Raw genomic sequence first — 25,920 nt, forward strand, 5'->3', positions numbered from 1 at the left:
CATTTCAAACTTTTAAGACCTTTTACCACATTTATTTTGTGTCAGAAACCTATATTATGTCCAAAATTTGATCACAATCCAAATTCAGACAGTATCAAGCTTGAATATTGTGTCCAAACTTGCCCCAACTGTTCAGGGTTCGATCTCTGCAGTCGTATCAGGCTGCGCTCAGCAAAGCATTTTATTGAAATAAAATTTAAATGAATGTAAACTTTAGTCTTATGGTCTTTAATAATGACTAAGACTTAAAATGGCTATTAAAGCTGGACAACCTCTTGAATCTTATAGGTTGCATTTCTGTAAATATCGACAATGAAATTTCCCATAGGAACTCCTTTTACGGCTAAAACTGTACCACTTTTACTATGAAGTTTTGAAAAAAATTATTTCCTAGAATGAAAAGTTCATATGCACTTCTATTTATCTCCAAGGTCAAAATCGTTTATATGCCCTGAACTTCTAAGAGTTTAAACTTACACTAAAATTATGTCCTACCCTTACCTTGACTTAAGGGTTCCCACAGATTTCAATTTGACCAAAATGAATATGTATATTTACTGGTAACATTCCCAAGTTATGTCTCTACGAGATAAAACATAGAGATCATGTATGGGAACCAGTAGGTAAACAGAATTAATTTTCTATGAATATTCTATATCTTCCCAAAAGAGGCGTGGTTTGAGAAACAGCTGTATTTACAAAGTGCAACCTATACTAACATTTATTCAAATAGATAACTCTCTAAAAACACTTTTTTTCACAACAATACTGATTTATCAGAATTAAAGACTTAAAGAAATCACTGCATATACTATAAGGTTTTTTTTACAGTACATTTAAAACCCTCACCCCTGTTTCAATTTTTTAAAATCAAGGCTTTAATTATTGCCAGCTGACCCTATGTGCATGTTTTCTGACATGAAATGTCCAGAACCTGTTTGAAACTATTCTGATCATGCTGATAACAAATTGAAAGCATTTCAGAAATCTATAAATGTAATGTTTAGCAGTTAATCATTCCAACATTCAAGATTATATAAAGTATCCAATCCTGCCTCTGTCTCCAGTCCACATCTTACTGTATGCCTATTTTTCAATGAAAGTTCACAATTTCTACCTCAAATGGTCAGTTTAGACATCTTGTCACAACAGTATAATCTCTAACCATATATCTAACATAATTAAGCTAAATTTTAGCTAATATATGAACTAGAAGTGTTTAAACAAAGCCATATTTGCAAAATTTGAAGATACCAGTTTGATGCATGAGTTCACAAAAAGTTTTATAGAAATGACTGCTGACATCTGGTTTTTGCATAACTCCCAAGCACAGTTATTGTTTTCAATACAAAAGACCTTTAAAATAATAAAATCATAGCATTTACTAGTTAAATTATTTGTTTTTTGACCGAGGGGGTAGGCTTTTTTCTCTGTTTTTTGTCCCTGGGGCCTCAAATTTCCTAAATTATTCTGCTGTTTCTTGCAATATGGAATATTTAGAACATAATTAGGATAGAACACATTATTGTTAGTTTTATTGAGGTATTTTGGTATTTCTAGCTTGTATTTTTATACGACCGCAAAATTTTTTGTGGTCCTACAATGGTATCACGTCGTCGTCGTCCGAAGACGGATGGTTTCTGGATAATAACTTTAGTATAAGTAAATAGAAATCAATAAAATTTTAACACAATGTTTATAACCACAAAAGGAAGTTTGGGATTGATTTTGGGGGTTATGGTCCCTAAGGTTTAGAAATTAGGGGCCCAAAGGGGCCCAAAACAAGCATTTATCTAGTGTCAGGACAATAAGTTGTGTATAAGTATTTCAATTGTTCTGAAATTGTACCACAATGTTTAATACCATGAGTAGAAGGTTGGGATATATTTTAAAGGATACGTGGCAAACAGTCTAGGAATAAAGGGCCAAAAACAAGCATTATTGTAGTTTCAAGACAATAAATTGGAGTTATCTTTCTTTGTCCAGAATGATTGTTGAATCAACTTAAATCAATGCTATATACAATATACAATGCAATATTCACTTTTACTACCAACTGATTAATTTTAGCAATCTTTACCATTCGGTTTGATTACCATTCTAGGGTTATGCCCCTTTACAAGTTGAAAAATTGAAGAATTACGTTTCTGTTCTCTTAACTTAAGTTTGTCTCAACTAAATTTAATGAAAAGTGTATATAATGCTTATTACCTCTAAACTCAGTTTAAGTTCAATTTTTGGCAGCTTCACTTTTACAGTTCTTGAGTTATGTCCCTTTATAACGTTATATGCTAGCCGGGGCATCATCTGTGTCCATTTGGACATGAGAATGAAAAGTTCATATGCACTTCTATTTTTTTCCAATGTCAAAATCGTTTATATGCCCCGAACTTCTAAGAGTTTAAACTTACACTAAAATTATGTCCTACCCTAACCTTGACTTAAGGGTTCCCACAGATTTCAATTTGACCAAAATGAATATGTATATTTACTGGTAACATTCCCAAGTTATGTCTCTACGAGATAAAACATAGAGATCATGTATGGGAACCAGTAGGTAAACAGAATTAATTTTCTATGAATATTCTATATCTCCCCAAAAGAGGCGTGGTTTGAGAAACAGTTGTATTTACAAAGTGCAACCTATAGGAAGTTTTTTTGTTGTTTGATTTCTGCCATAACGTATGGTGTGTTTTCTATATGTTTTGTCACATTATAAATAACCATTGAACATGTTGAATAATCTGTTTTAAGGTATCTTTTATACTCACATATTAATACACCCTCATTATTTCAGTTAAAAGAATTCAGTTTTAATATAGAAAAGTATATTATAAGTACTGAGGAAGAAGGACAACACTTATGGCCGATCATTAAGTCAGTGACGATACGAATTCCCAATTTTTTTACTGGGTGTACATTAGTAGACTTGCCAGGAGTAGGTGATGCTAATGCTGCTAGAGATAGGATAGCACAAGAAGTAAGTTAAACATTAATTTAATCTTAAAAGTTAATTGCTAGCAGGGCTCGACATTTACGCTTGTCTGATTGTCCGTTACCAGAGAGAAAAAATGAAAGAAATAAGTAAAAGCCATACCAAGCTTGTCCGACGGGACAAGTAAAATTATTCTGTAGAAAATAAATAACATCCAACTTTGATGATCAAAGAAATAAACAAAAAACAAGAAAAAAAGATAAAAACAAATTTTAATTTGACATGTTTACTTGCGATCAATAATTTAAAACTTTGTCTTGTTCTTTGTCAGATACTTTATAATAGATAAAAGGCATACTAAACTCGTAAACCAGTCTTACCAATTGGAATCAGCGGTGCATTTTGTAAATAAGGTAACAAGACAGTTCGGCACCGGCGAGGAAACGAATCGACTCCATGTTTAATAGACAGTTCATCACTGTTGGAGACATTTCGGGAACAAGACAAACCAGTACAGCGTTTCCCTACATTATTCTGTTGCTTTATGATAATTATATATATGATAAATTTTATTTAGCAAAAATATTTAAAAAAATTAAAATGAAGAAATAATTGACCATAAAATTCCAAAAATCATATTTGATATATTTAGACAAATAATATTTTATTGTGTTTGAATAAACATTTTAATATAATATGTAGAGACAACAACATCTGGGTTACCGCAAGGTGATAGTTTTATGGAGTCGACATGTTTCGCCGCTAATGCGGCATCATCAGGACAATATTACAGAGTTTACATGTTCATAAAGTGTATATAATGCGGTTGTATTAATTATGACGTAAAAGAATAAAAGTGAAAGTAAAAATGTAAAATAGTGTTCATAATGTAGCAAGAATAAAAGTTAAAAATAGAAATAAAAACAAATGTTTATCTTGACTGGTATGTTCCGTAGTCACTGTGATTGAGGTTCATATATAAATAGAAAGTGAAAGTGAAATTAAAATAAGAATCTAGTATAGTTAAAAGTGAAAGTTAGTCAATAAAGTTATTAACGATGTGGTTAGCTGCTATTCTTGCACGTCTGTGTAGAGGTCCTCATAGTGGTTTATAAAATGTCAGTTCATTTCCAAATAGGACAACCCCATTGGCCATCCCGTACCAATTCAACTGGCTTCGCTCCGAGGGAGGTACTGCTTCCATTGAGGTAGTAAAGGGTGAGGTGTATGATTGCCGCAATTTTGGGAATTGTAAATCTTGGTAGATATGTTCATAAAAATTAACTTTGATAATAAAATGTCCGTGGATCAGGCTTTTCTTTGTAAATTAGGTTTGTGGTTTATGTGGTTCATCCTGGTTCTGGTTCCTTCCCTTTTTCTTAAAGTAAAATGCCTGGTATTCCGAATTACTTTGACTTTGTGTACTTAGGTATGCTGCGGATGAATTTAATGTTCAATTTCCGTAAGGTTCTAAAGTGGGCTAAGTTTTTCTCTTGGATGGTTATCGTAGTAGGAGCGGGTGCGGTTGCGGGTGCGGTTGTATTATCTTCCATATCTTCGTCGCGGGTTTTTCTTTTCTTCGAGGTATGGGCTGTTTCTTCAGTGAGGTTGGTGGTAGAATGGAACTGGTCGGTAGACATGAGGCTGACGGTTGTAACTACAACGCAGGACGGCTAAGGTGGATCGTGTGCGGATGCAGGGGTTCACAGAAAAATAAATAATTTGTGACCAGTGAACCAACACCTTCTAACGGAAAAGCTGGTAGAGTAACCAAGATGGATACCGAAGTATGCTGCGGTTGTCTTAAAACCTCATGGAAATATAATATGTAGAGACAACAACATCTGGGTTTTACATGTTAGACGTGCAAGAATAGCAGCTAACCACATCGTTAATAACTTTATTGACTAACTTTCACTTTTAACTATACTAGATTCTTATTTTAATTTCACTTTCACTTTCTATTTATATATGAACCTCAATCACAGTGACTACGGAACATACCAGTCAAGATAAACATTTGTTTTTATTTCTATTTTTAACTTTTATTCTTGCTACATTATGAACACTATTTTACATTTTTACTTTCACTTTTATTCTTTTACGTCATAATTAATACAACCGCATTATATACACTTTATGAACATGTAAACTCTGTAATATTGTCCTGATGATGCCGCATTAGCGGCGAAACATGTCGACTCCATAAAACTATCACCTTGCGGTAACCCAGATGTTGTTGTCTCTACATATTATATTTCCATGAGGTTTTAAGACAACCGCAGCATACTTCGGTATCCATCTTGGTTACTCTACCAGCTTTTCCGTTAGAAGGTGTTGGTTCACTGGTCACAAACATTTTAATATATTAAAAACAAAGCTGATTGTAATATTAATACATTTGTAATCAATATGTTATCATAAAAGACCAGAATACAAACCAAATGAGTGTAGACTGACAGGCCTACCAGACTGTGCCTGATGTGCAGAGTTTGATGAGACATTGGCATTGATGAAAACTAAAACCCAAGTCCTGTGACTAGACATGACTAGATTCAGTTCAGTGTTCTCAACTCATATTTTGAAAAAGGATATCAAGAGATATAAACCAAATTCTGTTCTATTGTTTTAAATTCATTTTGTTCATTGAATCAACCTAAAATGCAAAAAAGGTTAATACAAAGGTTGTTTTGTTTGGACAAGTTACAATTCCATTCGGACAAGTAAGTTTTGGTATGTACTTGTCCTATTGGGCAAGTTGAAAAAAAAATATTGTAGAGGCCTGGCTAGTCACAACAGATTAAGTAAACATGCCAGTATTAGGTCTATGCTAACAGTTGGTAATTATAAGCAATGAGATTAAAGATATATAAGGAGGAAGGTTCACAAAGGGCTTGATTAGGCCCTAAGTTTTATGTTTTTTTAATAGCCCGTTTACGGGACGTATTATGGTATACCGTTGTCCGTCCGTCTGTTCGTCCGTCGTCAACATGTCAGACATTAACTCAAAAATTCTTTAACCAATTTGCATGAAACTTTGCTGAATTGTTTATATCTATTGACGTGAGCTCCTTTTCATTTTTTATAAATTTTAGATTTTACGTTTCTGAGTTTTGGGGTTTTATTCATTACAAAAAGGAGGATTTTCCAGTTTTCATACAATAACTCAAAAACACTTTCACCAATTTGCAAGAATTTTTACTGAATTGTTTATATATATTGACATGAGCTCCCTTTCGATTTTTATAAATTTTAGATTTTACGTTTCCGAGTTATGGGGTTTTATTCATTACAAAAAAGGGGGATTTTCCAGTTTTCAGAAAATAACTCAAAAATGCTTTGAGCATTTTTCCTGAAATTTTAATGAATTGTTTATATCTATTGACGTAAGCTCCCTTTTTTCGATTTTTATAAATTTCAGATTTTACGTTTACTAGTCATGGGGTTTTAATAATTAAAAAAAAAGGGAATTTCCAGTTTTCGGACAAAAACTCAAAAATGCTTTCAGCAGTTTTCATGTAACTTTGGTAAATTGTTTATATCTATTGTTGTAAGCTCCCATTCGATTTTTATAAATTTTAAATTTTACTTTTCTGAGTTATAGGATTTTATTGATAAACAAGGGGTGATTTTCAAGTTTCGGACAATATCCCTAAAGGGCTTTGAGCAGTTTTCATTAAACTTTGCTGACTAATTTACATCTATTGAGACAACCTCCCTTTAGTTTTTTATAAATTTCTGATATGACATTGAGAAGTTATTGAACTTTATTCTTTGAAAACGCGACGGGCGTATCATGCGCTCATGGCGCAGCTGTTTATTAAATCATGCCAAAATATTAAAAATTTCACATAGAAAAAGTTGTGATATTACTTTAATTTGTTACATACCAGGTAACTTCTTTTTGGCACCTCTAATTGTGCAATTTTTTTGTACCAAAGTTAGTAAATGTCCATTTTTTTCCATAATTTATGACGAAGCCGTTAACATACGGGTAAGTCGCATTCACCTTCATCCCTGATCCTAAAACATTTTGTTTAAATAATATGACTTGAAAACATAAAAAAAACAAATTAAACGATTAGAAAAATAACACCCTTTTCAGGATTCTGATCATGCTTATTATATGATTATAATCTTGAAAATAGCCCTTAAACAAGAAAAACAAGAAAATTTGCGTATTTTTTTTATTTGGTTACTATTTGCAATATATATCACATTTTATGACTAATATTATATTGTTAGCATTTAAAAAACTGTTCAAACATACTGGTTGTGGCAGAGGTGCACCGGGCCTTTAGTAGTAAAATAGCCAAAGAGTTAATGGGAGAGAGTTTCCGTCGACAATTATATATGGATGGGAACTATTCCAGTGATAATATAGCATTTGTATGTACAAAGAATGACCACTTGAACTGTACAGAATTAACAAGGTATATTATCTTTTACACTTCTTGTTTGAATCTATGATTTTACATTGTCTATAGTGATATTGCTATAATGCATTTACATTGCTGATCCATCCATCATTTCATCTGTTTGTCTAACAAATATTGCTGTCCCTCTTTTCCAAGGTATTGCTGAACAAAATGACTTTATTTATCACTAGCCTGTCAACATTGAGGTTGTGTGTTCGGGAGTTACGGTTCTTGAACTATTGAAAAAATGGCGTTTCCAGTCGTGTCTGTGCAGCATTTACTCATGAACTGTTCAACCAATGATTATTAAACTTAAATATGTTGTTAATGATGAAAAAATGGAGGTCAAGTTTGATATTGATGATTGTAACTTTTACCATTTAGGAGTTTTGGTCCTTGTGATAGTGATAAATGCCAGAACACAAATAAATGTTAAAAAATCTGGTTTACTGTCATTCTGACAGCTCTTGTTTTGTGTTATTTTGCTGTGCATGTGTTGATTTTGTGTCATGAATGGATACCCCATATCTTTTGTTTTTCTATCACTATAAAAGATCTACAAATATAAGCAAACATAACTAATCGCAATAAAGAAAAAAAAAATATCAAATTGGCATATTTTTAGCTCACTTCGCCCAAAGGGCCAAGTGAGCTTTTCTCATTACGTCCATCATCGTCTACGTCCATCGTCGTCTTCGTTAACATTTTACATTTTGAACTTTTTCTAGAGAACCACTGAATGGAATGGAACCAAACATGGCATGAATGTTCCTTATGAGATGCTGACAAGTGTTGTTACTTTGTAGCCGATCCATCATCCAAGATGGCTGCCAGCGGGGAACTTAGTTTAACATAGGACCCTATGGGAAATGCATACAAATGGCTTCTTTTAGAGAACCTCTAAAAAGAATGAAACCAAACATGGCATGAATGTGCCTAATGAGGTGCTGACCAAGTGTTGTTACTTTGTTGCCGATCCATCATCCAAGATGGCCGCCAGCAGGGGACTTAGTTTAACATGGGTCCCTATGGGAAATGCATACAAATGACTTCTTTTAGAGAACCACTAAATGGAATGAAACCAAACATGGCATGAATATTCCTTATGAGGTGCTGACCAAGTGTTGTTACTTTGTAGCTGATCCATCATCTAAGATGGCCGTCAGCGGGGGACTTAGTTTAACATAGGACCCTTTGGGAAATGCATACAAATGACCTCTTTTAGAGAACCACTGAATGGAATAAAACCAAACATGGCATGAATGTTCCTTATGAGATGCTGACAAGTGTTGTTACTTTGTAGCCGATCCATCATCCAAGATGGCAACCAGCGGGGGACTCAGTTTAACATAGGACCCTATGGGAAATGCGTACAAATGACTTCTTTTAGAGAACCACTGAAAAGAATGAAACCAAACATGGCATGAATGTGCCTAATGAGGTGCTGACCAAATGTTGTTACTTTAATACTGATCCATCATCCAAGATGGCCGCCAGCAGGGGACTTAGTTTAACATAGGTCCCTATGGGAAATGCATACAAATGATTTCTTTTAAGAGAACCACTCAATGAAATAAAACTTAACATGGCATGAATATACCTTATGAGGTGCTGACCAAGTGTTGTTTCTTTGTAGCCGATCCATCATCCAAGATGGCAACCAGCGGGGGACTCAGTTTAACATAGGACCCTTTGGGAAATGCATACAAATGGTTTCTTCTAGAGAACCCCACTGAATGGAATGAAACCAAACATGGCATGAATGTTCCTTATGATGTGCTGACCAAGAATTGTTACTTTGTAGTTGATCCACCATCCAAGATGGCTGTCAGCGGGGAACTTAGTTTAACATAGGACCCTATGGGAAATGCATACAAATGAATTCTTTTAGAGAACCTCTGAAAAGAATGAAACCAAACATGGCATGAATGTGCTAATGAGGTGCTGACCAAGTGTTGTTACTTTGTTGCCGATCCATCATCCAAGATGGCCGCCAGCAGGGGACTTAGTTTAACATAGGTCCCTATGGGAAATGCATACAAATGACTTCTTTTAGAGAACCACTAAATGGAATGAAACCAAACATGGCATGAATATTCCTTATGAGGTGCTGACCAAGTGTTGTTACTTTGTAGCTGATCCATCATCTAAGATGGCCGTCAGCGGGGGACTTAGTTTAACATAGGACCCTTTGGGAAATGCATACAAATGACTTCTTTTAGAGAACCACTGAATGGAATAAAACTTAACATGGCATGAATATTCCTTATGAGGTGCTGACGAAGTGTTGTTTCTTTGTAGCCGATCCATCATCCAAGATGGCAACCAGCGGGGGACTCAGTTTAACATAGGACCCTATGGGAAATGCGTACAAATGACTTCTTTTAGAGAACCACTGAAAAGAATGAAACCAAACATGGCATGAATGTGCCTAATGAGGTGCTGACCAAGTGTTGTTACTTTGTTACTGATGGCTGCCAGCATGGGACTTAGTTTAACATAGGTCCCTATGGGAAATGCATACAAATGACTTCTTTTAGAGAACCACTCAATGAAATAAAACTTAACATGGCATGAATATACCTTATGAGGTGCTGACCAAGTGTTGTTTCTTTGTAGCCGATCCATCATCCAAGATGGCAACCAGCGGGGGACTCAGTTTAACATAGGACCCTTTGGGAAATGCATACAAATGGTTTCTTCTAGAGAACCCCACTGAATTGAATGAAACCAAACATGGCATGAATGTTCCTTATGATGTGCTGACCAAGAATTGTTACTTTGTAGTTGATCCACCATCCAAGATGGCTGTCAGCGGGGAACTTAGTTTAACATAGGACCCTATGGGAAATGCATACAAATGAATTCTTTTAGAGAACCTCTGAAAAGAATGAAACCAAACATGGCATGAATGTGCTAATGAGGTGCTGACCAAGTGTTGTTACTTTGTTGCCGATCCATCATCCAAGATGGCCGCCAGCAGGGGACTTAGTTTAACATAGGTCCCTATGGGAAATGCATACAAATGACTTCTTTTAGAGAACCACTAAATGGAATGAAACCAAACATGGCATGAATATTCCTTATGAGGTGCTGACCAAGTGTTGTTACTTTGTAGCTGATCCATCATCTAAGATGGCCGTCAGCGGGGGACTTAGTTTAACATAGGACCCTTTGGGAAATGCATACAAATGACTTCTTTTAGAGAACCACTGAATGGAATAAAACTTAACATGGCATGAATATTCCTTATGAGGTGCTGACGAAGTGTTGTTTCTTTGTAGCCGATCCATCATCCAAGATGGCAACCAGCGGGGGACTCAGTTTAACATAGGACCCTATGGGAAATGCGTACAAATGACTTCTTTTAGAGAACCACTGAAAAGAATGAAACAAAACATAGCATGAATGTTCCTAATGAGATGCTGACCAAGTGTTGTTACTTTGTAGCCGATCAATCATCCAAGATGGTCGCCAGTGGGGGGACTTAGTTTAACATAGGACCCTATGGGAAATACATTCAAATTGAACCACTGAATGGAATGAAATCAAACATAGCATAAATGTTTCTTATGAGATGCTGACAAAGTGTTGTTACTTTGTAGCCAATCCATCATCCAAGATGGCCGCCAGCGGGGGTTTAGTTTAACATAGGACCCTATTGGAAATGCATACAAAAGTCTTCTTTTAGAGAACCACTGAATGGAATGGAACCCAACATAGCATGAATGATCCTTATGAGGTGCGGACCAAGTTTTGTAACTTTGTAGCAAAATTTTATCTTTTTTTATATGATTTCAAAAACCCAAATTGAGTCAGGTGAGCGATACAAGCTCTTGAGAGCCTCTAGTTTAATATTGTTCCAGATTTATTTTTGTCGTTGTACAGTACTACAGATGTTATTGAAATGTGATATTTATTAATTAGATTAAAAACTATTTGTTTAAACCATTATTTATGTCATTTATTGTCATTTTAGGGAATTGAAACTGGATAAAAATGTCGAAATGATGTCTCTGAAGAATGAATCAGAAAAATTAAAGGAAGCTCTTAATATCACAGTAAGTTTGTAGCCCTGCAAGATAATATTTCTTTGCTAAGTTATGACCATAAAGCCTTATGAAATTTAAAGTACCACTTGAGTATCACTTTTCTTATATTATTCTTCCAATAGTTCTCACAGTTAATATATAGGATGATTAGCCATGATGCGTAGTTCATAATAGTTTTGACTTGAGTTTGAGCTTTATCACATTTTATATAATTTATTAAACAAATAAGGCCAGGGTTTTTTAATTTGTTGGTTTACTGATCCGCCGACCCTATGTTTCCGATTTGCAGAATAAAAATAAAATTGGCATTTCATGCTTTTTAGCTCACCTGGCCCATAGGGCCAAGTGAGCTTTTCCCATCACTTTGCGTCCGTCGTCCGTCGTCGTTGTTAACTTTTACAAAAATCTTCTCCTCTGAAACAACTGGGCCAAATTAAACCAAACTTGGCCACAATCATCATTGGGGTATCTAGTTTAAAAAATGTGTCCGGTGACCCGGACAACCAACCAAGATGGCCGCCATGGCTAAAAATAGAACATAGGGGTAAAATGCAGTTTTTGGCTTATAACTCAAAAACCAAAGCATTTAAAGCAAATTTGACATGGGTAAAACTGTTTATCAGGTCAAGATCTATCTGCCCTGAAATTTTCAGATGAATTGGACAATCTGTTGTTGGGTTGCTGCCCCTGAATTGGTAATTTTAAGGAAATTTTGCTGTTTTTGGTTATTATCTTGAATGTTATTATGGATAGAGATAAACTGTTAACAGCCATTATGTTCAGCAAAGTAAGATTTACAAATAAGTCAATGTGACCGAAATGGTCAGTTGACCCCTTTAGGAGTTATTGCCCTTTATTGTCAATTTTTAACAATTTTTCGTAAATCTTGGTTATCATTTACAAAAATCTTCTCCTCTGAAACTACTTGGCCAAATTAATCCAAACTTGGCCACAATCATCTTTGGGGTATCTTGTTTAAAAAATGTGTCCGGTGACCCAGCCATAAAATCAAGATGACCGCCACAGCTTAAAATAGAACATAGGGGTAAAATGCAGTTTTTGGCTTATAACTCAAAAACCAAAGCATTTAGAGCAAATCTGATAGGGTAAAATTGTTGATCAGGTCAAGATCTATCTGCCCTAAAATTTTTAGACGAATCGGACAACCTGTTGTTGGGTTGCTGCCCCTGAATTGGTTATTGGTTAATTTTTGAGCAGTTTTTGGTTATTATCTTTGAATACTATTATAGATAGAGATTAACTGTAAACAGCAATAATGTTCAGCAAAGTTAGACCTACGAATAAGTCAACATGACCAATTTTGTCAGTCAACCCCTTAAGGAGTTATTATCCTTTATAGTCAATTTTTAACAACTTTTTCGTCATTTTTACACGACCCGAAGAATTGAAAATTTTTTTGGTCGTATATTGGTATCACGTTGGCGTCGTCGTCTGTGTCGTCGTCTGCGTCGTCGTCGTTGTACGAATACTTTTAGTTTTCGCACTCTAACTTTAGTAAAAGTGAATAGAAATCTACGAAATTTTGACATAAGGTTTATGACCACAAAAGGAAGGTTGGGATTGATTTTGGGAATTTTGGTCCTAACAGTTTAGGAATTAGGGGCCAAAAAGGGCCCAAATAAGCATTTTCTTGGTTTTCGCACTATAACTTTAGTTTAAGTAAATAGAAATCTATAAAATTTTGACACAAGCTAAGGTTAATGACCACAAAAGGAAGGTTGGGATTGATTTTGGGAGTTTGAGTGCAAACAGTTTAGGAATTAGGGGCCAAAAAAGGGCCCAAATAAGCATTATTCTTGGTTTTCGCACAATAATTTTAGTATAAGTAAATAGAAATCAATGAAATTTAAACACAAGGTTTATGACCACAAAAGGAAGATTGGGATTGATTTTGGGAGTTTTGGTCCCAACAGTTTAGGAATTAGGGGCCAAAAAGGGCCCAAATAAGCATTTTTCTTTGTTTTCGCACAATAACTTTAGTATAAGTAAATAGAAATCAATGAAATTTAAACCCAAGGTTTATGACCACAAAAGGAAGGTTGGGATTGATTTTGGGAGTTTTGGTCCCAACAGTTTAGGAATAAGGGGCCCAAAGGGTCGAAAATTGAACTTTGTTTGATTTGATCAAAAATTGAATAATTTGGGTTCTTTGATATGCCAAATCTAACTGTGTATGTAGATTCTTAATTTTTGGTCCCGTTTTCAAATTGGTCTACATTAAGGTCCAAAGGTTCCAAAATTAAACTTAGTTTGATTTTAACAAAAAATGAATCCTTGGGGTTCTTTGATATGCTGAATCTAAAAATGAACTTAGATTTTTGATTATTGGCCCAGTTTTCCAGTTGGTCCAAATCGGGGTCCAAAATTAAACTTTGTTTGATTTGATCAAAAATTGAATAATTGGGGTTCTTTGAAATGCCGAATCTAACTGTGTATGTAGATTCTTAATTTTTGGTCCCGTTTTCAAATTGGTCTACATTAAGGTGGAAAGGTTCCAAAATTAAACTTAGTTTTGTTTTAACAAAAAATGAATCCTTGGGGTTCTTTGATATGCTGAATCTAAAAATGAACTAAGATTTTTGATTATTGGCCTAGTTTTCAAGTTGGTCCAAATCGGGGTCCAAAATTAAACTTTGTTTGATTTCATCAAAAATTGAATAATTGGGGTTCTTTGATATGCCGAATCTAACTATGTATTAAGATTCTGAATCAACTTAAATCATTGTTTTATACAATATACAGTATATTCACTTTTACTACCAACTGATAAATTAAAACAATCTTTACCATTCAGTGATAACAAGCACCTTTTGTTACATTTTAATATTTTATGATGTGTTTAAATGAGTAGTTATTGTTGCAAACTCCATTAGAAATTTAAATTGAGATCAGTTTATGAAAAAGGGAAAGGTGGATGTGAAAAAAAATTGGGGGGCTGGGGAGGGGGGGGGGGGTTGGGGGTGCGGGGTTGGTTAAATTTTTCTCATTTCAGATTTCATAAATAAAAAGAAAATTTCTTAAAACATTTTTTTGAGAGGATTAATATTCAACAGCATAGTGAATTGCTCAAAGGCAAAAAAAATATTTTAAGTTCATTAGTCCACATTCATTCTGTGTCTGAAACCTATGCTGTGTCAACTATTTAATCACAATCCAAATTTAGAGCTGAATCCAGCTTGAATGTTGTGTCAATACTTGCCCCAACCGTTCAGGGTTCAACCTCTGCGGTCGTATAAAGCTGCACCCTGCGGAGCATCTGGTTTGTAACTTGTACAAAAATCTTCTTCTCTGAAACTACTGGGCTAAATTTAACCACAGTTGGCCACAATTATAATTGTGGGATATAGTTTAAAAAATGTGTCCGATGACCCCGCCTACCAAACAAAATAGCATGGCTAAAATTAGAACATAGTGGTAAAATGCAGTTTTTGCTTTATATCTTTGAAACTAAGACATTTAGGGCAAATCTTTCAAGATTTAAATGTCCATCAGAATAAGATCTATCCCCTTACAAATTTTCAGACAAATTGGACAACCCGTTGTTGGGTTGCTGCCCTAAAATTGGTAATTTTAAGGAAATTTTGCAGTTTTTGGTTATTATCTTGAATACTATTATAGATAGAGATAAACTGTAAACAGCAATAATGTTCAGCAAAGTAAGATCTACAAATAAGTGAACATGATCAAAATTGTTAGAGGACCCCTTATGGAGTTATAGCCCTTTATAGGCAATATTGAACAACTTTTCGTCATTTTTGTAACTTGTACAAAAATCTTCTTTTCTAAAACTATGAGCCAAATTTAACCAAACTAGGCCACAATCATAACTAGGGTATCTATTTAAAAAAAAAGTGTCTAATGACCCTGCCTACCAACCAAGATGGCCGACATCAGTAAATACAGTAACAGGTGAGCGACACAGGCTCTTGAGAGCCTCTAGTTTTTATATTAGTATTATTTTTGAAATGTAAGACGAATTCAGACACAGGACGAACGCAGTGTAACAACATAACCTAGCATGAGACATTGAGCAAATTTTGCTTAACAACTTGTTGCCACTTAAATACTGACTACTGGTGCAAAGTGTTAGAGTCGTTTAAAGCAAAAATAAAATAGGACCCTTCTACAATTTATTTTCAAAAATAAATCATGATAAAAAGTTGCATATGTAATATCTTATATTGGAATTAAACGTTAAACCTAATAGATCAAATAATCTATTTGTTTGCACAAGACAAGGAAGCATGAAATCTGGAATTACACAATAAGCTCGATCTTTTCATTTACATTTGCCTGACTTACAGCCACCCCGACAACTGCAGTGAACATGATATTGGTCACCACTTAAAGAAAGCACTTGTAATGCTTCCATGACGTATACCTCAGTGCTCTCTGTTATGTCCAACATTGTTTAATCCTTTCTCTGAATCTTTTCGATTTGCTTTCGACTCATTAAACCAATCATGATTTCAACTTTGTTCCTATTTTTCAACTTTCTTCAATATTCAGTGCAACTCCTTTGATATTTCTACAGTCAATCAGTCTTTCACTGTAACATTATCTCCAATTTCCAAATCTTTCAATCATCTTTTGGCATTTGCTGTTCTTATCAAAGTGTAAAGTTCATCAACTGCACCATATAAACAAGGTGTCTCCTTTACGAATGTGTTTTTCAATTACTGGTACATTCAAAACACCATTCTGTCATACGAAATCTCTGAGTGCGGTCCTTTGGAACTGAATTTGACTTCCTTTACATGACTAATATTCTCTCTGTACTATCTTACGCATTTGAAAGCGGATTATTAGATTTAAATATTACTTGCTATTTTTTTCTACACTGTTTTTCATCTTACACTTAAGTTTTGACTTGTTTTTTGGGAAAGACGGCTTCAAGCCGTCAATCCCCTATGGGGTTGACCAGAATGACATTCCCTCACATCATTCATTTTGTTTTTATAGTGTGGAAAATCCCCCAACAAATCTTACTGAGATTAATGAGAAGGAAACACACAAATGAATAGATTGACTTTAAACACTTTTCTACACATTTCCCTTCTGTTTCTAGCGAAATTATCGTATTTTGAGCTCTCTTTTACACTATTTACGTTTCTTTTACAATCCGGAAAAATCAGTATGACGAGATATTCTAAATATATCCAACCTACATTATATTTTATAATGACGTCATTGTTGGAATGCCTCACTATGCAGAAGCAGGGATATCCTTCACTGGTTATTTAAATCATTCTCAGAGTTCGTGCACTTATTATGAATTGTTATTTGTTAAATTTAAACATAATTATGTTTGCTGTAGATGATTCAAACATCAACATGCAATACTTTAATTTGTAGGTCAACAACTTTCAAAGTAAACAAAGTTCGTGGAGATACATGAGATTGGGGAGAGAAACGATTTTTTTCATTTTTTCTGTAAAATTCTGTTTTGTGAATCTTCCTCCAAATCAGGAGCACCTCAATTGATGAGTAATTATCCACTAAAATAAAACTTGGAAATGTGACATTTAGTATATGATTAGTAGTCTTCCATTAAAACTAAATTGTGTGTACCAACAAGTAAATCATTGTAATGGTAAAAAATAAAATAAAAAAAAAGTTGAATTTTATAGTTTAAACCTATTTATTCATGAAATTTACAAATATTTCAAAATGTAGGATCTGGAAACAAGCTTCACACAGTTTACATCAATCATATTATTTTTTATAAGTACCTGTATCCCTGTGATGAGAGTTGTAACTGGGAACTTTATCAATGGAAATTTAAAACTAAATGGATTTTTCAGTCCTAACTTTCTTAAGAAAATAATTAAAAATCTTAGAGTACTGTCACAAAAAATGGAAAATGGCCTAGCCTGCAGTTCAGTGGTACACTATTAAGATTTCAGAAAACATTGTAGTTATTGTTAAATGACAGAAATCAGTTGAATTTTACATAATTAACTATCAACTTTAATCGAATGTTTAGATTTAGAAGATGCAGATCTCTTGGTCCAAATTGAATCCTAAACTAAGGAAACAAAATTAGATTAAACAACAACAATTGACTTCAATACTGTCAAACTTTCTACATGTTCTAGCTGTTCTTTTTTTCATTCTTGATATGAAGAGTATCAAAAGTTATTGTATTTGTACAAGTAATAACTTGTATGATGGCTTCATACAAGTAATTACTTGTATAAAATGTTTGTACAAGTAATAACCTATAAAAAATAATAACATGTACACGACATATATATGACTGACAAAAAAGGGTGATCTGCAAGTGCCTCCTTACATCTTGTACTGTATGACAAACCTAGATGAAACTGATATTTTATATAGCTTAGCTGGCTAAGTGGTCTAGGTTATCAGGCACAGTACAGTTTAAGAAGACTTTTATCCTGTGACAGGAATACAGTCATTTGATTGCAGAAACTAGCTTTTCTGCATTAATCAATTAACATTTTATGCATTAACTAAATAAATATAAATAAATAGTGCCAGACATTCATTGACATTAGAATGCTTTATCATCAATACATCTCAGTTTGTTGACCGTTTTGAGGACCGCTCCCTACTTCATGTTCCATCAATCTCAAATCAATTAGCAATGTTTCAGTCCATCAAAATGTCTTTTTCTGATTTTTCTGATGACAGATTGGACAATATCTCCATGTCAACAGTTTATTTTTTCTACAAATAAACATATTGTGCAACCACAAAATAAAGGATCTTATTATGTTGATCATATTATTTTGATTATTTCCTTTACAGATTTACCACACTGGTGACCTAAAGAGTAATATATTGTTGATCCCCGTTGTATTGTATCAAACACTTTCAGTCAGTATTTGATGCATGAGCTCATTTCAATGGTTTATTGGTCGATTTTCAGTTTAGTAATAAGATCTGCTTTTTTTTGTGTATTCCATTTGTTTGATGTGTTTGAGCTTTTGATTTTGCCATTTGATAAGAAATTTTCCGTTAATTTTTATTGGAGTTCGGTGTATTTTTTGTTTTACTTTTTTCAGATATGATAAGCAAAAGATTAACTGTTTTTAGTAAATGGAAGATTGTAAGATATACATATCCATTAGACCTCAATTGCTTAACTATAACTTCACTTCTTGGTACAGTGATCATGATCGACACTGTTTTGTTATTACTGTATGTCCTTTACTAAAATTCTTTCTTCAAAAGGTCAAAGATATGTGCTGTATAGATTAATTGTAAGGTGTACATGTCCAACTGGCACGATTTATTTGACCTTGACTTCATTTTCTTAGGTCTTTGATTGCTTTTAAATTAATGTAATATCTGTAGTAAATACATTCAATCATGATCAGTAAACCTGGCAAGACATTTCAGAGTGTGCAATCTTGTTTGTTTTACTTTTGTTACATATAGGCAAAGGAGGAGATTTTCTTATTTTATAGCTTTACAATATTTTGTGCTTGTATTAAGTTTTTCTCAAATTCTATCGGTACCTTGTGTTGTATGTTTTGTTTTTACCTATTTTAAATGTTCTTGGAGAAGTCATGTGTTGGTTGTTTGAGGTACATTTGTATGTCATATCTTTTTTCAAGTTTGGACTTTAAATTTTTCAACAGATAAGACCTCTATTGCTAAAAAATGCAAATAATTAGTCTTGTATGTGTTTTTGAAACATAACACAAACAGTTATCTAAATCAGAAAATTGTTTCATTGTTAGTTTATAGGGGAAGTTGATGTTAAAAAGTATGTTATGTTTATCATGTTTATAATCATGACATTTGATTAATGGGAAAGCTGGAATTGAGTTTGGGGGTAATTGCCCAAAACGTTTTGGAATTAGGGGCCAAAAATAAGCATTTTCTAGTTTCCACACAATAACTTGTGTTCAAGTGTATGGATCTTTCTGTTTTGTACTGCAAGGTACCATACCACAAAAGGAAGGGTGGGATTGAGTTTGGGGGTGATGATTCATAAGGGGGTTCAAAAAATTTGGTGGGGGTATTTTTTTTCCTTTTTTTTTTTTTTATTTCCGATTTACATATAAAAGCAAATAATAATGATATGGTTTGATTACATCAAAAATTCAAATATTGAGGTTCTTTGATATGCTGTATCTAACCGTGTATTTAGATTCTTACTTTTTGGTCCTGTTTTCAAATTGGTCTACATTAAGGTCCAAAGGGTCCAAAATTAAACTTAGAATTCTTGGGGTACTTTGATATGCTGAATCTAAGCGTGTGTTAATTTTTTAGCTCACCGGGCCCGAAGGGCCAAGTGAGCTTTTCCCAACACTTGGCGTCCGGCGTCCGGCGTCCGTCGTCGTCCTGCGTTAACTTTTACAAAAATCTTCTCCTCTGAAACTACTGGGCCAAATTTAACCAAACTTGGCCACAATCATCATTGGGGTATCTAGTTTAAAAAATGTGTCCGGTGACCCGGCCAACCAACCAAGATGGCCGCCATGGCTAAAAATAGAACATAGGGGTAAAATGCAGTTTTTGGCTTATAACTCAAAAACCAAAGAATTTAGAGCTAATCTGACATGTTGTAAAATTGTTTATCAGGTCAAGATCTATCTGCCCTGAAATTTTCAGATGAATCGGATAACTTGTTGTTGGGTTCCTGCCCCTGAATTGGTAATTTTAAGGAAATTTTACTGTTTTTAGCTCACCTGGCCCAAAGGGCCAAGTGAGCTTTTCCTATCACTTGGCGTCCGGCGTCCGGCGTCCGGCGTCGTCGTCGTCGTCGTCGTCCGTTGTCTTTAAATTTTACAAAAATCTTCTCCTCTGAAACTACTGGGCCAAATTAATCCAAACTTGGCCACAATCATCATTGGGGTATCTAGTTTAAAATGTGTGACGTGACCCGGCCAACCAACCAAGATGGCCGCCATGGCTAAAAATAGAACATAGGGATAAAATGCAGTTTTTAGCTTATAACTCAAAAACCAAAGCATTTAGAGCAAATCTGACATGTGGTAAAATTGTTTATCAGGTCAAGATCTTTCTGCCCTCAAATTTTCAGATAAATCCGACAACCCGTTGTTGGGTTGCTGCCCCTGAATTGGTAATTTTAGGGAATTTTTGCTGTTTTTGGTTATTATCTTGAATATTATTATAGATAGATATAAACTGTAAACAGCAATAATGTTCAGCAAAGTAAGATTTACAAATAAGTCAACATGACCGAAATGGTCAGTTGACCCCTTTAGGAGTTATTGCCCTTTATAGTCAATTTTTAACCATTTTTCGTAAATCTTAGTTATCTTTTACAAAAATCTTCTCCTCTGAAACTACTGGGCAAAATTAAACCAAACTTGGCCACAATCGTCATTGGGGTATCTAGTTTAAAAAATGTGTGGCGTGACCTGGCCAACCAACCAAGATGGCTGCCATGGCTAAAAATAGAACATAGGGGTAAAATGCAGTTGTTGGCTTATAACTCAAAAACCAAAGCATTTAGAGCAAATCTGACAAAGGTTAAAAGTGTTTATCAGGTCAAGATCTATCTGTCCTGAAATTTTCAGATGAATCGGACAATCTGGTCCAAGGACACAGTTATCGTCCTTTGGTTTTCGTTGTCTACGAATATAGTCCCTAGTGTAAACAGTGTATAACTTGCATGTCTTATTTGATACACTTTCCCAATTTATTTCTTGATATTAAATGCATGAAATATCAAGTAGGGGGATGTAATTACATGTAAAAAAAAATTGGGTGCTGAATCTTTATGTTAAGAAGTAAATTGGTCCAGTTCTAAAAGGTCAAATTTTAGCACGTCTGAAGCTGTCAAACTGAATTTTACACCCCCTTAACACAGAATTGTCAATATTTTGAGTTAGAGCTGGTAGAAGTTTCTATAATTTTGATATTATTTGTCTCACTGGTAGTACACTACACTGTAAAAATCTTTTTGAGAAAGAGCAGGTGCGATTTTTTTAATTTGAATTTATTGTCTAAAAGAAATGCACTACGAAATAACTGTGTTCTCGGGCCATCTGTTGTTGGGTTGCTGCCCCTGAATTGGTATTTTTAAGGAAATTTTGCTGTTTTTGGTTATTATCTTGAATATTATTATAGATAGAGATAAACTGTAAACAGCAATAATGTTCAGCAAAGTAAGATTTACAAATATGTCAATGCAAAGGAAATGGTCAGCTGACCCCTTTAGGAGTTATTACCCTTTATAGTCAAATTTTAACCATTTTTTCGTAAATCTTAGTAATCTTTTACAAAAATCTTCTCCTCTGAATCTACTGGGCCAAATTAAACCAAACTTGGCCACAATCGTCATTGGGGTATCTAGTTTAAAAAATATGTGGCGTGACCCGGCCAACCAACCAAGATGGCCGCCATGGCTAAAAATAGAACATAGGGGTAAAATGCAGTTTTTGGCTTATAACTCAAAAACCAAAGCATTTAGAGCAAATCTGACATGAGGTAAAATTGTTTATCAGGTCAAGATCTTTCTGCCCTCAAATTTTCAGATGAATCCGACAACCCGTTGTGTTGTTGCTTCCCCTGAATTGGTAATTTTAGGGAATTTTTGCTGTTTTTGGTTATTATCTTGAATATTATTATAGATAGAGATAAACTGTAAACAGCAATAATGTTCAGCAAAGTAAGATTTACAAATAAGTCAACATGACCAAAATAGTCAATTGACCCCTTAAGGAGTTATTGCCCTTTATAGTTAATTTTAAGCATTTTTCATAAATTTTTGTAAATTTTTAGAAAATATTTTCCACTGTAATTACTGGGCCAAGTTCATTATAGATAAAGATAATTGTAGCAACAAGAATGTTCAGTAAAGTAAGATCTACAAACACATCACCATCACCAAAACACAATTATGTCATGAATTTATCTGTGTCCATTGTTTAATATGCACATAGACCAAGGTGAGCGACACAGGCTCTTGAGAGCCTCTAGTTGGTTATTATCTTGAAAATTATTATTGATAGAAATAAACTGTAAACAGCAATAATGTTCAGCAAAGTAAGATTTACAAATAAGTCAACATGACCGAAATGGTCAGTTGACCCATATACGAGTTGTTGCCCTTTATAGTCAATTTTTAACCATTTTTCGTAAATCTTAGTAATCTTTTACAAAAATCTTCTCCTCTGAAACTACTAAGCTAAATTTATCCAAACTTGGACACAATTATCTTTGGGGTATCTAGTTTAAAAAATGTGTCCGGTGACCCGGCCAACCAACCAAGATGGCCGCCTTGGCTAAAAATAGAACATAGGGGAAAATGCAGTTTTTGGCTTATAACTTAAAAACCAAAGCATTTAGAGCAAATCTGACATGGGGTAAAATTGTTTATCAGGTCAAGATCTATCTACCCTGAAATTTTCAGATGAATCTGACAACCTGTTGTTGGGTTGCTGCCCCTGAATTGGTAATTTTAAGGAAATTTTGCTGTTTTTGGTTATTATCTTGTATATTATTATAGATAGAGATAAACTGTAAACAGCCATTATGTTCAGCAAAGTAAGATTTACAAATAAGTCAACATGACCGAAATGGTCATTTGACCCCTTTAGGAGTTATTGTCCTTTATAGTCAATTTTTAACCATTTTTCGTAAATCTTAGTAATCTTTTACAAAAATCTTCTCCTCTGAAACTACTGGGCCAAATTAATCCAAACTTATCCACAATCATCTTTGGGGTATCTAGTTTAAAAAATGTGTCCGATGACCCAGCCATCCAACCAAGATGGCCGCCATGTTTAAAAATAGAACATAGGGGTAAAATGCAGTTTTTGGCTTATAACTTAAAAACCAAAGCATTTAAAGCAAATCTGACATGGGGTAAAATTGTTTATCAGGTCAAGATCTATCTGCCCTGAAATTTTCAGATGAATCTGACAACCTGTTGTTGGGTTGCTGCCCCTGAATTGGTAATTTTAAGGAAATTTTGCTGTTTTTTGGTTATTATCTTGTATATTATTATAGATAGAGATAAACTGTAAACTGCCATTATGTTCAGCAAAGTAAGATTTACAAATAAGTCAACATGACCGAAATGGTCAGTTGACCCATATTCGAGTTATTGCCCTTTATAGTCAATTTTTAACCATTTTTCGTAAATCTTAGTAATCTTGTACAAAAATCTTCTCCTCTGAAACTACTGGGCAAAATTAATCCAAACTTATCCACAACCATCTTTGGGGTATTTAGTTTAAAAAATGTGTCCGATGACCTGGCCTTCCAACCAAGATGGCCACCATGGCTAAAAATAGAACATAGGGGTAAAATGCAGTTTTTGGCTTATAACTCAAAAACCAAAGCGTTTAGAGCAAATATGACATGGGGTTAAATTGTTTATTAGGTCAAGATCTATCTGCCCCGAAATTTTCAGATGCATGGGACAACCCGTTGTTGGGTTGGTGCCCCTGAATTGGTAGTTTAAGGAAATTTTTCTGTTTTTGGTTATTGTCTTGAATATTATTATAGATAGAGATAAACTGTAAACAGCAATAATGTTCAGCAAAGTAAGATTTACAAATAAGTCAACATGACCGAAATGGTCAATTGACCCCTAAGGAGTTATTGTCCTTTATAGTCAATGTTCAACAATTTTTATAAAATTTGTAAATTTTTACTAACATTTTCCACTGAAACTACTTGGCCAAGTTCATAAGTAAGATGTACAAACACATCACCATCACCAAAATACAATTTTGTCATGAATCCATCTGCTTCCTTTGTTTAATAGTCACATAGACCAAGGTGAGCGACACAGGCTCTTTAGAGCCTCTAGTTTGATTTAAGCCCCCTTTTTATATTGGTCTAAATTAAGGTCCAAAGGGTCCAAAATTAAACTTTATTTTGATTTTAGCAAAAATTGAATTCTTGGATATGCTGGATCTAAACATGTATTTAGATTTTTGATTATGGGCCCAGTTTTCAAGTTGGTCCAAATCAGGGTCCAAAATTACACTTTGTTTGATTTCAACAAAAAATGAATATATGGGGTTCTTTGATATGCTGAATCTAACCGTGTGTTTAGATTTTTGGATTTTGAGCCTTGTTTTTAAATTTATCCACATTGAGGTCCGAAGGGTCCAAAATTTAACTTTGTTTGATTTCATTAAAAATTGAATTATGGGGGTTCTTTAATATGCAGAGAGCTATTGTCCCAACAGTTTAGGAATTAGGGGCCAAAAATTTTCAATTGCAGGGTATTGCGTAATAGCAAGAAATCTTCAATTGTACTGTATTGAGCAATAACAAGTATTTTCAATTGCACAGTATTGCACAATAGCAAGAAATATCTAATTGCACAATATTGCGCGTAGCAAGAAATTTTCAATTGGAGTTATCTTTCTTTGTCCAGAATAGTAGTTGAATCAACATAAATCATTGTTTTTTACAATATACAATGTATATTCACTTTTACTACCAACTGATAATTTAAAACAATCTTTACCATTCAGTGATAACAAGCACTTTTTTTACATTTTAATATTTTATGATGTATATAAATGAGTAGTTATTGTTGCAAACTCCATTAGAAATTTGAATTGAGATCAGTTTTGGAATAAGGGAAAGGGGGATGTGAAAAAAAATTTGGGGAGGGAGGTTCAATTTTTCTAATTTCAGATTTCATAAATAAAAAGAAAATTTCTTCAAACATTTTTTTGAGAGGATTAATATTCAACAGCATAGTGAATTGCTCAAAGGCAAAATTTTTAAGTTCATTAGACCACATTCATTCTGTGTCTGAAACCTATGCTGTGTCAACTATTTAATCACAATCCAAATTTAGAGCTGAATCCAGCTTGAATGTTGTGTCCATACTTGCCCCAACCGTTCAGGGTTCAACCTCTGCGGTCGTATAAAGCTATGCCCTGCGGAGCATCTGGTTAACTCTTAACGCAAGAGATAAACTGATATGGCTTATGAACACAGAAGATAAGTCTATTCTCACTGCTGCATGTAAATTTATTTCGAAAAATTGTTAATTATGTGGCTTTCTTGTCTGCCTCAGACACAAGTAGGACTGTGCAAATAACACAGCTCCTTGAGTACCGTCCCTTGGTGTCTGTTGCAGTAGGGAAACCTACACTATTCTCAATACCTATGACTGCAGTATATTTTATTTGCTGTGAATATACATGAACTTTTTACGTTTGTGTTTGTTTTTCTGCATCAGATATGAGGGGGATTGTAAGAGCTTTTAAGATCACAATCCTAGAGCATCGTCCCTTGGTGTCTGTTACAGCTAACCAATCATTTATATGTATACATTTACCAGCTAATATTATCAAATCTAGTGAGAAAAAAAATAAATGAAAAAATAAAAAGTTTGCCACATCTCTGGAGTAGTAACTCTTGAATACTTTTCAAATAATACCTTTATGACTTTATTTCAATAGTTTATTTTACAATGTTATGTAAAATACTGTATGTTGTATCAATTATATATTTTATGTGTATATTCCCCCCTGGGGACCTAATTTGGAAAATAAAATTTATCTTATCTTAT

The 25,920-nt window shown here is 34.1% G+C and overlaps 1 protein-coding gene across 1 annotated transcript in view; it reads left to right on the forward strand.

The window, feature by feature from the left end:
- LOC143062003 (uncharacterized) overlaps window positions 1–25,920 on the forward strand; it is a 60,668-nt gene that overhangs the window by 15,827 nt on the left and 18,921 nt on the right. Inside the window, exons 5-7 of the mRNA XM_076233855.1 lie at window positions 2,798–2,980; window positions 7,181–7,368; window positions 11,333–11,414. Of these exons, the coding sequence (XP_076089970.1) occupies window positions 2,798–2,980; window positions 7,181–7,368; window positions 11,333–11,414 (453 nt within the window). The remainder of the gene's footprint in view (window positions 1–2,797; window positions 2,981–7,180; window positions 7,369–11,332; window positions 11,415–25,920) is intronic.

Source organism: Mytilus galloprovincialis, chromosome 2 (genome assembly GCF_965363235.1).
Source record: "Mytilus galloprovincialis chromosome 2, xbMytGall1.hap1.1, whole genome shotgun sequence".
NCBI lineage: Eukaryota > Metazoa > Mollusca > Bivalvia > Mytilida > Mytilidae > Mytilus > Mytilus galloprovincialis.